Genomic DNA, 16,075 nt, shown 5'->3' with positions numbered 1-16,075 from the left:
TGCACGGTGGTGTGGCGCCACCGGCGTGCTCGGCGCCCGCAGGCCCCCCCGGGCCCCGGGCGCTATAAAAGGAGGGCCTCCAGGGAATTGGAAACCCACCACTCCCTTTCGACTTCTAGTTCTTCTGCCCCCATCTCGTCCGGCGACTCCTCGCCTGCGCTTCCCCTTCCTCCCTCCTTGCATGGCAGCAGCAGCAGCGAGCTCCAAGGGGCGGGCGATCGCTGGGAGCTTCGTCAGCCGCGTCCTGGCCGGCAAGGCCGCCTCCCCGAGGTACATGCCCAGAGAGGCAGCAGCCACACGCGCGCCTGCGATTCTCCTGTGATCCCTTCTTGTTTGTTCGTTTGCCCGCGTAGGAGTATTTTTCTAGGCGCTTGCTCTTGCTAAGTTCGTCCAAGATGTTGTTGCTGCAGCAGAGAGATTTGCCTTTTGGGCCATTTTTTTAAAGCTTTGCTTTGGGTGCCTCGGGTAGCGTCTCTTGCAGTTGCAGCTTTTCCTCCGACACGGGAGTAGGACCGTTTAGCTTCGTGATTAACCACTGATTCGGCAAATAATCTTGTTTTTTTTGTTGATTTAGTATGCTGAAAGATGCCCAGATGCTAGTACAACCTAACAAGTTTTTGCAGAAAGTATACAACCTAGCAATTGTAGAAGGATTGTTTTCTTACACGATCTGGATATGGCTGCCCTCTGCTTCGGGACCATCGCCAGGCTTGTTATTACAAGTCTGACCTGTCTGAGAAGACAATAGAAAGAGGGTGTGCCTGGAATGGAAGCCTTGCACTTCACCTCACCTTAATCGCCTTGCACGCTTGCACTCCCCCCCAATCATGTGAGATCCACGGAGATATTTTTTCCTGCCCACTTCAGACTGTCAAATCCGCCCAAAAAACCCTGCCTCTGCCAGGGAGGAAAAGGCCAAGCCCCACACTGGACTGGATGCACTCCAGCTCTAGCTCCAGGCGCACCCACACAAAGGGGATGAGAGGCAGTGGCGACACAGTCACGCTCACACCGGACGTGCACACCGAGCTTCTCCCCAACGCTTCGCTTTCAGAAAAGTTCTCGGTGGCGGATGGATGGGTGATGAGTCTGGTGTCTCTGGTCTAGTGCGCGGTAGTTGTCGCTCGCTCCACCCTCCACCCGCCACCCGCTCTGCTCAGGTTTCTCTTGGTTTCCACTCAAAGGAAAACCATGGATCATTATCTGGAGAAAGAAAAAAAGAAGACCATGGCCAATTGACCATGGATGGGGAGTGAGGGAGAAGGGAGAAGAGTGAGGAGGAGTGGGTCTCCGTCTGGCGGTGGGGCCCGGGACCAGAAGCCTCCGCGGACGGCGGGCCTACCCAGCTGCCCTTCCGCTTCCGGCCCGTACGATTCCCTTTCCATCCCATCATCACCGGGGATGCCCGGATCTGCTGTGGGCTGTTCTGCACCGGGCCGTCCGTTGCCGAGGGGCCCGCTAGGTGACAGGCCCACCGGACGGTGCGGGGTGACTGGGCGTGGTGCGGTACGGATGGGACTCGCGATCGGATCCCGTCCGTACGTCCGTCCATGTGTTGTGCCTATCCGCACCCACCGAACACAACAGCGAGCTGCTCCGCCCGTCGTGCCCCCTCGGCCCCTCGCGTCCGTTCTCCTCTCTCGCTCGCGTGTCCTCTTCACCGCCCGCCCACGTGCACGCGCGGAGGACGGGAGGAGGCGGGGCCGCGCATCACGTGCGCCGTCGCCACGGGCCGGCCATTGGTAACTGACTAATTGAGTGATGGGCTGAAATCTTATGGATGGCGCCGTTGTATTAGCTGGTTTCGGCCTGCAACGCCTCGTGGGTCTTCAAAATTTCTTCCAAACATGAATCAAGTGCTAGCAGTAGCAGTAACCAAACTTTCCACTCAATCCCGGCGCTCTTGTCATCACTAACCTCCGGCCGTCAGGCACGTTTGCTCATCCACCCTTCTGACCGGATCGATTGATCGGTGTGTGCAGGAGGGCCGTGCACGCCTCGGCGTACGACAAGAACCTGGAGGACCAGGTGCGCCCGGCGTTCGTGCCGGACGATGTGATCGGCGGCGCCGCCAACCCCGACAAGTACTGGGGCCCCCACCCCAAGACCGGCGTCTTCGGCCCGGCCGCGGTGGACGCCCAGCTGGCCGCCGGCGCGCCGGACGCCGCCGCGAATGGTCCGGGCACGGTGCTGGACCAGAAGGTGTGGTTCCGCCCCCTGGAGGACGTCGAGAAGCCGCCCCCCGTCGCCTGAGGCGGCGCGCGCAGCCGTCGCACTGCTTGCTGATAGGGCAGGGAGAGTCTGGGGCTGATACGCCTATCACCCTGCTCGGCTGGGCTCCCTTGCTTATCGCAGTAATACTCTGCTTGGTTAGTAGTGGCTGTGGCTGTGCTTATAGAAGTACTGGTTTTATTATCGTGGAGTGAGTTGATCAGGCATGGCGTGCGTCAGGACCGGTAGCGGCTGTAGAGAAATGATGCTCGTGCTCGTGCCTGTAATAAGAGCAGGCAGGTGTGTGCCTGTCCTGCTTGTGGATGTGATGTACCTGTGTACTTATCAGTGGTATAAGTATCATGGATCCTTGGTTGTGCATGTTTAGTGTCTTTTGAATTTTGATGCTGTTCATGCTTGCTAGTAGCAGTTAAGATCATACTAGATGCTGTTAGCTGACCAGTTTACAGATACACCTGTCGTGATAGGATACCGCTGTTATCGCTCACCTGTGTACTCCTACTCCAATAGAAGTTGTTGGCATTCTTCTATCACTGTTTCTTTCAACGAATTTTTTTTTTCTGATCTGCTCCTGTTAATCTGCAGTTCTGTATGTTAGATAGGTCCGTTCCGCCAAACTCAACCATGCACAGATAATTAAATTACGAAGTGGTACTAACGTGATGCTCGTGCCTGAAACAAGAACACTCAGGTGTGTGCTGGTGCTGCCTGTGGCTGTGAAACGCTTGTGTCCCGATCAGTGCTACAACGCATGGCTGCGTGATCTCCGCACCTGCCAACTGCAAAGATTTACAGATGCGTGCGTGTACGGCTGATCTTTTGTCTTGGTTTGAAATCGCTGTCACTGGCATTCAAGGTTGAGGACGACTTGTGAGGGGGGCAAAAACCCACATGGCTGAATCGGCGATTGTGCGGTTGCTAACGGACCCTGCAACGTTGTTGTGACTCGTGACTGAATCGGTGTGGTTGGCGGTTGGTGTTTCACCCGTGTGTTCCACGGCTAGGGTATCCTGTGGCACAGTGGATTCAATAATTTATTATTGTGGAGGCAATGTTGTGGTCAACTTGGGCCCTCCCGATTTCGTGACCACGTTACCTTCAAAAAAAAAAAAACGTGACCACGCTTGCCACGAGGTCGTGTGACTCGTTACTGAGTGGGAGTAGTTCGTGTATGATCAACGTGTTTCCGTGCCTTGGATGTCCTGTGGTCCAGCTGCATGAGGTGGTCCCATTTCAATCTGATTGAAGATGCACGCAGGATTCAAGAACATGCGGTGCCTGAGGAACAGCAATCACGTGGGTTCTTGCTGTGATCAGATTGAAGATGCTCAGAGCATTCTGCATCATGATCAGATTATTTTCAAAATTTCAAGGTTGATCATGTCTCGTGGTATGGCATTTGTTGCTGAGACAGCTTATCTGTCCTCAGCTCGGTTCTCATTTCTCAAGCATGAAGTTCATGTAGTATGTCAGAAGAAGGCATCAGCAATAGCAAGAAGCAAGACGGTTGTAGGGATTCAGAGATATTAATCGAAGATGGATCCAGATGGAGACACTAGTGCTAGACCTACATCACTTTCCTCAACCTTTTTTCAAATTAAATCCTCCTCTGATTATGCCCTTACAAACGGACAATCGAGCTCTTGTAGTCCCAGTCATCTACTGCAACATGAAGAAAATACAGCTTACAGTCTGCAAATAGGAATTAAACATTGTTCTGGCGCTCATTAGGATCATGAATGAAATCAGCAGCCGTATCTAGAATGGAAGCTCTTGATGGAAGTCGGCGACCTCTAAATGGTATATGCACCGTTTTATATCCTTACTGAACCGACGGAAAAGCAGTCTAACGAAACTGAAGTCTGAACTTGCCATACCTTCAGGAACCACAGGAAGGGATTGTAGGGAAACAGGGAACAAAGTTGACGGTTAACTTCTTGCGTACACAAAATAGGATATCACATTGAGCAAACGATACTTCATAGATCAATCCCAGTAGTCTAATGCTACCTTGTGATCGCATGAGATACATAAGAAATATATATATTAGCAGGTTTTCCCAACCAGTAATAGGAGTTCAAAATAAGACATGCAACCAACACCAGCAAACCACTAACACTTCAAAGCTGGGTACTAGCCTACGATCTGACTTGGACAAAATACAGCCGAATCGTCTCATGCCTCTCTCCAAGCAAACAAACACATGAAAGAACATGGACACATGAAAGTTAGATGCCAAGGTCGGAGAAACCACAGTTTCACCACAACCTCATACTATCTGGCATGCACACGGGATATATTAGAGCTTCTTCTCCAGGTTAATGCTGTTGCAGATTCAGGTTCTGCTGCTGCACCTCTGAGTGGGAACGACACACATTCTCGTCCACCCTGGCGAGGGCCACCCTCTTTGCTTCTTTGTTCTGCATATTAAAAGGCAGTTCAGTATTCAATTCTGATACTAGAATGATACAAAAATGGGGCTGATCGGTTCATTACCTTCTTGCCGATGAGCTTCTTCTTGAGCTTGGCTCTAAGCTGGCCTAGGCTGAACTTATTCAAATCCACAGATTCCTTGACCACCTTGACTCCCTTCTCTTCTTGCATTGCCACCGGTTCAGCAGTGTTCCTTTCACTGCTGTTGTTGCACACTGATGTGCCCTCGGATACAGACACTGATGTCTCAACAGAGATAATGTTCTTGCAGATGGACTCAGCGACATTGTCAATCAATGCTTGGGTAATGTGATCATTAGATCCTTCTGCAATGTTTAGCTCTTGTGGAATATCACAGGTGAAGGTATTCTTGGCAGCCCCATCTGTCCCAGTGACTTGTGATATGTTGTCAGTAACAACTGCATTATCCAGTTTATCATCTTGAGCGAAACCAATTTCAAAATGGATTTTCTGAATACACTCATCCATTGTGCTAGTGCTGTGTGGCACCTCCTCAGTGATCACAACTACCTTATCCTCAACGAGAACTTCATCTTCTGTGCCTGTGAGTTGTGGCATTTCGTCGGTGGCTGCCACTTCCTTCAGTTCATCGGCATGGACAGCATCAGTTTCGAAATGATCACCAACAACATCTTCATCCGTTGTAACTGTGCTTTGTTGCTTCTCATCAATGATCAGTGGTGTCTTCTCCTGCTCAACAACTTCACAATCTGTTATTTTCAAATCCGGTATGCTGTCAGAAGTGACTACTTGATCAGCATGAACAAAAAAAGGTTGGAACTGATCTTCCTCGATGTTCTCATCCATTGTATCTGTGCTCTGTGGCACCTCCTCAGTGATCACAACTGCCTTATCCTCCTCGGCAACTTCAACGTCTTTCCCTGTGAGTTCTGGCACTTCTTCAATAGTTACCACTTCCTTTTGTTCATCGGCATGGACAACATCAGTTTTGGAATGAATATCGACTGCATCTTCATCCATTATAACTGTGATCTGTTGCTGCTCATCAATGATCAGTGCTGCCTTCTCCTCAGCTTCACAATCTGTCATTTTCACTTCCAGCACACTGTCAGTAGCAACTACTTGACCAGCATGAACAAAAACAGTTTGGAACTGATCTTCCTCAACATCATCATGCATTGCAGCTGTGCTCTGTGGCATCTCTTCAGTGGTCACTACTATCTTTTCCTCCTGAACAACTTCGCTGTCAGTCATAGTGACTTGGGACACAACGTCACTCAGTTTATCAGGGTAGAAGTTTGTTTCCTCAGGATCCTCATCCAATGCAACTGGGCTCTCAGGCATCTCAATAGTTATGTCTCCTGGCTTCTCCACTTCATCACAGCTGATATCACTTGAGCAACCAGAATGAATGGCATCAGCCACCGTATCAGGCAGCGTCGCATCGACAGCCACATCTCTCTTGTCCTGACAACAAAGACCATCTTCAGTATTGACATTATCGGTCTCCTCTTCGGGAAACAGATTGATATTCCCTGAGCAATCAACAAGAACAGACCCATCTGCCAAGTCAGCCTGCAACTCATCAATATTTATACCTTCCTTCTGCTGACTGACAAGATCATCTTCTGTATTAACCTCACGGGTTTCCTCTGTCCCATGCAGTACCTCATTGAAATTCCCCATTTCACTTTCATGGTTGGCATCATCGGTAACAACTTCCTCAATGTGTTCTTCTGTGAGTGCGGCCTGCAGCCCCTGGATGATGGACACCATTTCCATCTCTTCACCGGCATCATGGATCTCCTCAAACACCCTCTTGTCCAATGCCTCCTCACTGGATCCTTCACTATCCTGAAAATTGGCAGCTTCATCCTTCTCAGCTGTCTGTTCGGTTACGAGACCCAGGATTGGCGAATCCTCCTGGCTGGCCAAGGGAGCAGGACACTTCTCAACGTCCACTTGCTGTTCTTGCAGAGTTGAATAATCCATGAATTCATGATTGGTCACAAGTAGCTCTTGTGCCGGGGTCTCTTCCATCAGTATCTCATCCTCAATGATCACCACGTCTGAAATTTCAAATTGAACAACAATAAACACAAAAATAGCTATACCAGCCCATGACACAGCAGGGACCAAAAAGAAATGGAAGCAGGCACATCATGTGCATGTCTCACCTTCATCTTCTTGCTTTCGCTCTCTGTTCTGAGGACCAGAAGCCTCTTCCGAGTCTTCGGGATTATCACATTCCACTTCAGAAACTGGTGCAGGCACAGGCTCTGCATCAGAGACTACACCTGGTTCAGCAATAAAAATTGGCATAAGCAAAAACAGTGTTCAATTTGTGCACATAAATAAATTGATTAGGATCAAATCAATCTTCTCACCTTGTGATTTTTCTTGTTTCTCCTGCTGGGAAACTGTCTTCTTTACCGCCCTTCTTGTTGCCTTCCGCGGCACCTTCTCCTCTGCTGCGGCAGCTGCTTTCATAGTCGGCTTACGCTGGCGAGTGGCCCGGATGGGCATGGCCTCCACAGCCACATCCCCTGCCTCAGTTGTACATGTTGAAGCCCTTCTGCTCGTAGCCGGAGCTTCTACAGGGGCGGGAGCGCGACGGCTGGCACCACGCCGACCCACGCCAATTGCTGGCGCGCCTTCATCCTTCTCCCCCGGCTTTGCATCCTCCTTTTCCTCCTCCTCACTGTCGTCAAGCCTGATAACCTCGGGCGACTTGACATCGACTCCGTGGCCTCGTGGGATCGGGGCCCTCGGCTCCTCCTCCGCTGCTACCTTGCCTGCCGGCGCAGCCGCAGCAGGGGCGCGCCGAGCATGCCGGCTTGCACCGCGACGACCCACGCCTAGTTCTGGCACGTCTTCCTGCTCCTTCTCCGGCTTCGTACCCTCCTTTTCACCCTCCTCGCCGTCATTCGGCTTGATTGTCTCAGTCGACTTGGCCTTGGCATGGCGGCCGCGTGGGATCAGTGCAGTCAGCTCCTCTTCCGCTACTACCTTGCCCGGGGGCACAGCCAAAGCTGGTGTGGGCCGAGCGCGCCGGCTGGGACCGCGCCGCCCCATGCCAAGGGCCGGCGCATCATCCGTACTCGCCTCCTGCTTGAGGTCCTCCTCTCCCGCCCCTGCACCAGCTGACTCGGCCGCCAGCGCGGGCCGAGCGCGGCGACTTGCACCCCGCCGCCCCACGATAGGGGCAGGTGCGTTCTCCATGTTCGCCTCACGCTTCAGGTCCTCCTCTGCCTCGCCGTCCTCCACGCGGCGGGCGCTTGCGAGCTGGTTCCCCTGCTTCTCCTCTTCCGCTGACGCCTTGCTCGTCGGCTTAGGCACGACCGGCGCGGGCCGGGCACGCCGGCTGGCACCACGGTGCCCAACGCCAAGCGCCGGCGCGTCCTCCTTGTTCGGCTCCCGAGTCGCATCCTCTTCCTTGGCGTCGTTCGGCTTGATGGGGCCCGATGACTTTGCCGTGACGCGGCGGCCGCGGGGGAGCGGGCTCCCCTGCTTCTCCAGCCGCGGCTCCTCCTCCTCGGCCACCACCTTAATCGCCGGTTCAGGCACGGCGACCCGCTGCTTGACGTACTCGTCGATCCCATCGATCTGCGACTGAATTACGGAACGCGTAAGCCACCAAGTAAATCACAGCACTCAGATCTAGCGATCGACGAGCGTGACGGGACGGGCGAGCGGGGGGGGGGGGGAGGGGGGGAGGGGGGGCGCCATCGTTACCGTGGGGAGCGCGGCGAGGGCCTCGGCCATGGCGGCGTTGGTCATGTTGGCGCGGATGCCGTTGCGCTTGCACAGCGCCTGCAGGTCGCGGCGGGGGAGCGCTAAGAAGTCCATGCTGCCTCTTCCTCTTGTTGCTGCGGGCGGCGGCGATCCTCCTCCTGCGACGCCGTCTTCTCCTCTCCGCCGCCTGGCCTCCTCCCTCTCTCTCTCTTCCGATCTGGTTTGGGTTCAGCTGGGGTGCGCAGCTAGTTGGAATCCGGCGTCGGTCATCCGGAAAAGCGGAGGGAGGGAGCGTGAGGGTCAGATATAAAGGCAAGTGCGGGCGGATTTGAATTCGAGGAGCCCGACCGTTGGAGCGGCGGCCTGTTCATTTCCTGGGAATTTTTTTTCGAAGGCACTGGACCCCACGTTATCGGGCTACTGTATCCTGTCGGTCGAACCACAGGAGGCCACGTGGCTCACATCCTCTCATCTCTTCAATACTCCTGGAGATAGAAAGTCTACTAGGCGTAAAGCTGCGTCTGAAAACGATGCGTTTATTTTGAATTTCGAAAATCAAACGACTTTGGTAGTGCTGTTCACGGAATATTTGCTTCGAAGACTGTGGTTCTGGTAAGTCCCACGGGGTATTTATTCACATGTTTCGCTGGAATTTATTCAGAGTTGAATCTGTACTCGGCTACTTGCCTGTTCTTCCCCAAGTCCCCAACTGATCTCCTGGGCCTTTTCTCGCTAGCAGGCTTGATGTTGTAGCGTCGTGTGGACCGTATGAGCAGCCCAGGAGGCTACCGCTTCAGCTTGGCCCAATACTGCCACAGGCGTTCCGAGGCCCAAAAGTTGTACAGATTCTTCTTCCGCGCTCTCCTCATGAACGACTTGGCAGTTGGCGCATGAACAAGTCACCAAGAACAAACAGCAAACAGAATTACAGAACCAACGATTCGTCCAGTAGCACTGCACTTTTTTGTGAAAACCGTAACATGGATGTCCTGTCGCCCATCCATGTTTCAACTTACTACACTGGCAAAAAGAAAAGAAGCGGAACCCAAAAAATCAAGGACCCCATGTCCCCATCGGCACCAGTAACACAACGAAGCAAACAAACGATGTCGTCGCCTTCTCCTAGAAATCTCCTAAATTTCATGCACACACGCGCCATTGCGCAACACCCGCTGCATATCCGATCCCGACGACTCTTGTGCCCCCGCGTCAGCTGGATCACGACACGACCGTCTTGACCTTGTAGTTCCTGGCGAAGGCGCTGTACACGACGAAGTTGAGCGTGCACAGCGCCGCCATGGTCCAGAAGAAGTAGTCCAGGTGGCCCTCGTCGAGGTCGTCGGCGATCCACCCGGGCCGCCCGCCCCTCGCCGTCAGCGCGTCCACGGCGGCGTAGATGAGCGAGCTCATGTAGCTCCCCAGCGCCACGGTGAGCAGCGCCAGGGACGTGCACAGGCTCTTCATCGCGTCGGGGGCCTCGCTGTAGAAGAACTCCAGCTGCGCGATGTAGCACAGCACCTCCGCGCCGGCCAGCACGAAGTACTGCGGCATCTGCCACGCGATGCTGGTGGCCTCGCCGCGCCCCGCGGCGCCCAGCCGCTTCGTCTCCACCAGCGCCGCCACGGCCATCGCGCACGCCATCAGCAGCCGCCCCGCGCCCATCCGCTGCAGCTGCGACGGCTCGCCGCGCGCCGGGGAGACGCCCCGGAGCGCGGGCACGATCACCGAGCCGTAGATGAGCACCCAGGCCAGGACGCAGAGAACCTCGAAGGACACCATCGACGCCGCCGGGATGGTGAGCGACATCACCCGCATGTCCATCGCGCCGCCCTGCTGCACGAACGTCGTGTTCAGCTGCGCGTACGCCGCCGACAGCACGATGCTCGTCGCCCAGATCGGGAGCAGCCGCAGCAGGATCTTGAGCTCCTCCACCTGCGTCACCGTGCACAGCCTCCACGACCCCGCGGCGTCGTCCGTCACCACCCCCTCCAGGTCCGAGCCCGCGACCACGGCCGCCTTGTCGAGGAACGCGAACTCGTCGGTGTGCGCGATCTTGGGCTGGTCGACCTTGTCGTGGACCTCGTACAGGAGCCCGGCATCGGCGGGGACGCGGAGGCTGACCTTCCTGAACGCGGCGACCACGACCTGGCCCAGGCTCTTGAGCGGCGTGCCGGTGGGCATGCTGCGCTTGTACATGGGCGTGGCGAGCACGAAGCCGGCGAAGGCGAGCGCGACGCAGGCGGTGGCGATGCCGAAGCCGAGGCCCCAGCTGATGTTCTGCTGGACCCACACGATGAAGACACCCGAGACGATCATGCCGAAGTCCACGCAGATGTAGAACCAGCTGAAGAAGGACATCTTGCGCTCCCGGTCCACCGCGTTGTCGTCGTCGTACTGCTCCGCGCCGAACGGCAGCAGCGCCGCGCGCACGCCGCCGCTGCCGAACGCCACTAGGTAGAGGCCGAGGAAGGCGACGTTCTTCGCGCCCAGCAGGGGGTGGCACGACGAGCCCACCCCGCAGAGATCGGTGGTCGGCAGGAACGCCGAGAAGGTGACCAGCATCATACCCTGCGCCGATCAGATTATCGCAAAGTTCGTTAAGCAAATTACTAACAGTTGACATGTTTGGATGAGTTTTCACATCGTGTCGGCTTGTTTTGGATTTGAATGTGAAAAATGCTTACGAGAAGGTAGACGACGAGGGAGACGAGGATGGTGTTGTAGTTGCCCCAGAACGTGTCCGCGACGATGGCGCCGAAGACCGGGGTCAGGTAGCTGGTCCCGAACCAGGAGGTGACATTGGACGCGCTCGCAAGATTGGTGCCGTGCAGGACGGTCTCGAGGTACACCACCAGGTTCGTGCCGATGCCGTTGAACGCTGTGCTCTCCAAGCACTGAAATCCTACAGAAACAAATTCGACGTGAAATTTTTCGCCATTTAGGAAAGTTTTGGATGCATTTTAGAGGACGAAAGCACTTCCACAGATGGCGGTAGAGTAGCAAATTACAGTAGCTGTCTGAATGGTTCTGTGTGAAGAAACTTGGAGCTCACCTAGAACTATCGCCGGCGCTTTGCTTCCAGTTTTCTTGTCCTGAATGAGCGGCACCGTGAGGGTTTCGTCCTCAATCTTTGGGTTCCGGCTCTGCAAAGTTTTATGATTTGTGCAAACTGTCAGAAATAAAGCTAATAAACTCTGATCTTGTGCAAGTTACAACCAACATGAACTTACAGAGATCACAGTGTTTATTGATTGAGCACAACCATTTCTTAATCATGAACGAGAAACTTGATGATGACAATACAGGTTCTCCACCTGCTAGCACCCAGTTTTTTTTTAACCTCCTAGCACCCAAATTTGCGTGCATACATACAGCTCCTTTTTGGAAAGAATTCACATAACAAGAGAATAATACTTTTTTGTGTGTTGTGAACATATAATAGTGGTTGTGACGTGTAAAGCAGTGACAAAGTGTGCTTTGCCGCTTTTTTTTTTGACAACCTTATTTCTTTTTTTTTTTACTTTGGGTGAAAAGTCGGCTGCTTATTGAGTCGTTACCTCCTCGCAGCGATGGAGATATGGTCTGCGAGGTGGTTGTCACCAACCCATCCCCATGATCCGGCTATTCTTCACGCGTGCAAGTGCAAGCTGAGCCGTTGTTGAAGGAAGACCCCGCCGCTCGCCCCGCTGCCGGTCATCTTCCCTGTCTCTGGCAGCTCCCGCCGCGGATCCACCATCTGGTGCTGTCCCCGTCCGATCCCTAGTCCACTGATTGTCAAGCTGCTGATTGTCAAGCCGCCACTCCGCAATCCGCCACCGCCACCACCGCTGGTCTTCCCTACCACCCTCTCCCCCTCTTCTAACACCGCCGGTGAGCATGGGCGCTCCGGCAACCCCTGCCGTAGTCCGGGCGCCACGGCTCCGCGAGGAAGACGAAGAGCGACGTCGCGAGTGGAACTCGCGCGCGATAAATAGCCGTAGCGGTGACCCGTGCAGGCCAATCACGAAATACGCAAGGACACAGTAAAGAGGCTCTGGGTTATTGTTTTGCCGTAGCGTGGTACGTTATCTTGGTTGCTTGCTACTGCCACGAGACACGCCTAAGACCTTGGTTGCTTGCTACGCATGTGGTCGCTTCTGCAGATGGTTTCTTCACGAGACAACAGTAGGACAAGGGTCTAATAATGCTTTGTGATGTCGCATTTTGATTTTAGCGTCCAGCAGGACCTAATTAAGGAAGACACAGCCGGATGGCTTCAGCGCCCTGACAGGCACCAACTGGCAGTAATTCAACTCAACCAATGCAGAAAACTAGTGAGAGGTGAGAGATTATTATGAGCTCTTCAAGTAGCTAGAGCTAGTGGCACACGCAGTCACGCACCTCCGGCAGCCGCGGCGAGCGCTGGCCTCTCTCCATGGCGTCGCCGGCGTCCATTTCCGCCGCAACAGACGTCGAAATCCTCCCCGGAGAGGAAGCTACGCCGCGTGCTCTCGCTTCCCTCGGATCGAACACCCAGCCGGCAGGTAGCGCGCGCCTTCGCTTGGGCTGCGGCTGCTGCTGCGGCGCGGGAGAGCCGAGAGCCTGCGAGTCCAAGGGGGAGTTGCCGAGCCGGGATGGAAAAGAGAGGCAAAGCAGCGGGGCTTTTATACGCGGGGAGTCAGCGAGGCGAGATTAGTTCAAACCGGCGTGTTTAGCGCTCAGTTAGCCTAATCCGCACGTGCGCGATTACGCGAGCCCGCTGCTGAATGCCTGAATGTCTCTTGCACTACGATGTGCTGGACTTTTTTTTTCCCCTCGCCAGACAACGTGCCGGCGTGGTAACTTCCCCTGGCCAGTCTAGTTCTGCTGCTCCGACCTTTCCGCGGAAACGTGCTTGGCATCGGCAGTAGCCACGGGAACCATCTGTCATCTGTCTTGACCTTATCAGTTTTTCGCCGCCGGATGAATATTCAGCTCAGTATCTTAGAGCGACCGAGGTTGGCCTGGGGATATGAGATCGACTGTAGCGTCAGGGATTCGGAATATTCAGTTCAGGGAAAGCCGTGGCTCGACCCGATCGGTTTTCTCACCGCGAGAGGAATCTTCAACAGATCCACGCTGGCCTGGAGACGTGAGACAGATTGCACCTTCAGGGATTCAGGGAGTGTCCAACAGCACCGATCCGCGCTGTTTTCTGCTACGTGATTCAGGATCTTTTTCCCTTCTGACAACGTCCGAGGATCACTGAGCTACTGAGCTTCGAACCATAGCATCTACCAATGAGTGCGAAGACCCACTTCCATTACGGTTCAACAAACATGCACGGTCATAAAAAACAGTGCATGCATCTGCCGTTGCTGAGGATAACGGTCAAAACTCTATGAAAACCGGCGAGACAGTGAGGCTTCTGCCAGCAGAAACGTCTTGTTTCCCGGAGTTCACTCTCATCAGATAAACTGCAAGGGCAGACAGCCCTGAGTCACCATCTCTTTTTCTACTACATCGATTTGCTTTTTTGCTTTTCACTTTATTTTTTCCCCTGACGAGAGCTAGTTCTTTGATCTATCCATGCAGTAAACTCGAACAACCGCATCAAGCTTTTACCATATCTTCAGTCTTCAGAGAGTTCTCCAAACACGTACGGAAGGCCGCCCTGGTTGGGTGCAAGTGCAATCGCATCGGCTTGGTCATATTGACCTAATCGGTGTCCTGTTTTCCAGCATATTATAAACAGTGCCGTTGTTTGATTAGGTTATGTGATGCCACGGTGCGAAATGCAAGACCGTTTTTTCTGAAGATTTCTAGGCCTGTCGGCTGGCACTTTGCCAAGATTTTGCTTTTTTTTATATATCCACAGGGTTGATTAGTTCAGCTGCATCATTTCTTGTCAATTTCGTGGATCAATTCGTTCATATCTAGCAATAGAACTTCGCACTCTGAATTTTTTCTATCTTGCATGTAACCTTCCCTTGTGCTGATATAAGAGAACGAAGGTTTAGGGCAATAACTCCGGTCTTTTAGTTCAGTTGCCAATTATGCAGTGTCATTGGTAGCAGCTTACGCTTGGCGTACTTCGGTTCTTGACATATCTTGGACATAGCTGTATGACTGCAAAACTAAAGAGATTGATGGCAACAAAGTACCTTAAGCTACCAATCTAGAAAGTATCCCTTTGCTGATTAAGAATGCCAATGTAGAAAGTTGTTCACCAAAGGGCAGCAATGGTCTTCAGTGCAGTCAACAATCTACCGAAACCTTTTAGCAGCTAGCAGCCTAGCATGGCAGGCATATTTTGAACTTTGCTGAATGCAAAGTTGATACAGAATTCAGAAACGTATTCTGGCTTTCTTCTTTTATGTTCATCCTACTACAGATTGTTTAATGTTTATACATCACTTTCGTTTCCCTTTTCAAATATGCACATTCCAACTGCATTTTTTTAAGAAAAAAGTGATGCTGCAGTTCCAAAACAAATACTGCAAGCCTGCAAGGAGCGTGCTGAAAGGAGAGTGTGTGTTTGGTGTTGACGGACACAAGGTTCTCCCTGGCGGCTGACCTTGTTTTCTCGTTAAAAGATTACAAAAACGAAATTAACATGCAGAGCATTATTATTAGCAGCTGACGGCCACGCACAAATTAGACTTCTCTTCAGTTTAAAAAGATCACATGGGTGAGAAAAGGCACTACCAGCACATGGGCAAATACAAAAATCTGATAAGACCCTTTGAATTTATCTGCATCTGAGCTGCAGGATGACACAGTTGTTGTGTGGTTGTTGAGAGGCTCGGTCGTTTCAGATACCAGAAACAGGCTTCAGTAAAATTGACAGGAAGATTCACCACCTCCAAAGATCAATTGGACACATGACTTGTTGACCAGAGGAGTTACTAACTGAAGTATATTCACCCCTCCCAATCAGCGCAGCCGTCATGGTTTCGTGTACCACCTTACGGCTTCTGTTGTGTCTTTGAAACAAGCTCGGAAACAAAGTAACGTTATCTCCGTACTAATTGACCGATATAAACGCAGTATAATTTACGGAAGGTGATGACTGATTAGTCCTAATTTTTTTTATTTTACATTTGAACACATGGGGGTCTGCACAACTAATGCCGAATCCAAGTCTTGCCCAAGAACGGCCGCATGGGAAGCTGCCAGGCTGAATAGAGTGGAAGTTGTTCGCCGCAAGCAGCCCCCGCGTCATCTCCTCTCAGAGGCGACTCGAGCGGCGCTAACCCACCGCCTCCGCCGCCTCCCCGCCCCCCTCCCTCCTAACCTCCTCTACACCTCCCCACCGTCGGAGCAGGGCGCCGGAAGCCCGTACGTCTGATGGGAAGGCAGCGGCGGGGCTTATCTCGTGTGACCCGGACGCTCTTGGTCAACATCTCGCCAGCGCCAGGCATGAAGGCGACGGCGGCGGCCCGGGGCAGCGGATCTGGCATCCTGGGGACCGGATCCGGCGCCCCCGGTGCCGGATCTACGCGGAGCGGCGGCGGCGGCTTCCCGGCGTCGCCGGTGCTGCGATTAGCCGATAGCCGAAGCTGCGAGGTGGCCGGAACAGGTGCGAGGTGCTGCAGCCACCGGCGCAGGCTTACGGGCACGTGGGGCCCGAGGGAGTGCGAGTGGCTGCTGTGGCCGCCGGCACAGATGCGCGCGGCAGCCAGCGCACAAGCGACTGGCGTAGGCGCGCGAGGCGGCGCGAGCGAGGCCGCAC

The 16,075-nt window shown here is 53.6% G+C and overlaps 3 protein-coding genes across 3 annotated transcripts; 1 reads left to right on the top strand and 2 right to left on the bottom strand.

Annotated features, from left to right (window-relative positions):
• The first annotated feature begins 21 nt into the window (after window positions 1–21).
• On the top strand, window positions 22–2,598 carry LOC112900416 (late embryogenesis abundant protein At5g17165-like). Its single transcript, XM_025969257.1, has 2 exons — window positions 22–270; window positions 1,983–2,598. Exons 1-2 carry the CDS (start codon window positions 182–184, stop codon window positions 2,251–2,253), a joined length of 360 nt encoding a protein of 119 aa, XP_025825042.1. The 5' UTR covers window positions 22–181; the 3' UTR covers window positions 2,254–2,598.
• Window positions 2,599–4,263: 1,665 nt separating this feature from the next.
• On the bottom strand, window positions 4,264–8,648 carry LOC112899939. The gene is made up of 5 exons (XM_025968608.1): window positions 8,383–8,648; window positions 7,035–8,259; window positions 6,825–6,944; window positions 4,729–6,716; window positions 4,264–4,652 (listed from the first exon to the last, which is right to left on the bottom strand). The coding sequence occupies exons 1-5, from the start codon at window positions 8,494–8,496 to the stop codon at window positions 4,551–4,553; spliced, it is 3,549 nt and encodes a 1,182-aa protein (XP_025824393.1). The 5' UTR covers window positions 8,497–8,648; the 3' UTR covers window positions 4,264–4,550.
• Window positions 8,649–9,331: 683 nt separating this feature from the next.
• LOC112899941 (protein NRT1/ PTR FAMILY 8.3-like) lies at window positions 9,332–12,816 on the bottom strand. The gene is made up of 4 exons (XM_025968612.1): window positions 12,763–12,816; window positions 11,435–11,525; window positions 11,067–11,284; window positions 9,332–10,950 (listed from the first exon to the last, which is right to left on the bottom strand). The coding sequence occupies exons 1-4, from the start codon at window positions 12,814–12,816 to the stop codon at window positions 9,601–9,603; spliced, it is 1,713 nt and encodes a 570-aa protein (XP_025824397.1). The 3' UTR covers window positions 9,332–9,600.
• Between the last annotated feature and the right edge of the window lie 3,259 nt (window positions 12,817–16,075).

Source organism: Panicum hallii, chromosome 7, assembly GCF_002211085.1.
Source record: "Panicum hallii strain FIL2 chromosome 7, PHallii_v3.1, whole genome shotgun sequence".
In the NCBI taxonomy this organism is placed as follows: Eukaryota; Viridiplantae; Streptophyta; class Magnoliopsida; order Poales; family Poaceae; genus Panicum; species Panicum hallii.
This window is presented reverse-complemented; position numbering and strand designations above follow the sequence as displayed.

What these genes read in the sequence shown, in the direction of transcription:
- LOC112900416 (XM_025969257.1), top strand. Translation starts at nt 182, where the DNA reads ATGGCAGCAGCAGCAGCGAGCTCCAAGGGGCGGGCGATCGCTGGGAGC. An exon ending in GGCAAGGCCGCCTCCCCGAG is followed by an intron (nt 271 to 1,982) that starts GTACATGCCCAG and finishes CGGTGTGTGCAG; the next exon opens with GAGGGCCGTGCACGCCTCGG.
- LOC112899941 (XM_025968612.1), bottom strand. Translation starts at nt 12,816, where the DNA reads ATGGACGCCGGCGACGCCATGGAGAGAGGCCAGCGCTCGCCGCGGCTG. An exon ending in GCTCGCCGCGGCTGCCGGAG is followed by an intron (nt 11,526 to 12,762) that starts GTGCGTGACTGC and finishes AAAACTTTGCAG; the next exon opens with AGCCGGAACCCAAAGATTGA. An exon ending in CCCTCGTCGTCTACCTTCTC is followed by an intron (nt 10,951 to 11,066) that starts GTAAGCATTTTT and finishes TGATCGGCGCAG; the next exon opens with GGTATGATGCTGGTCACCTT.
- LOC112899939 (XM_025968608.1), bottom strand. Translation starts at nt 8,496, where the DNA reads ATGGACTTCTTAGCGCTCCCCCGCCGCGACCTGCAGGCGCTGTGCAAG. An exon ending in GCGAAAGCAAGAAGATGAAG is followed by an intron (nt 6,717 to 6,824) that starts GTGAGACATGCA and finishes TTGAAATTTCAG; the next exon opens with ACGTGGTGATCATTGAGGAT. An exon ending in AGAAGCTCATCGGCAAGAAG is followed by an intron (nt 4,653 to 4,728) that starts GTAATGAACCGA and finishes TTTAATATGCAG; the next exon opens with AACAAAGAAGCAAAGAGGGT.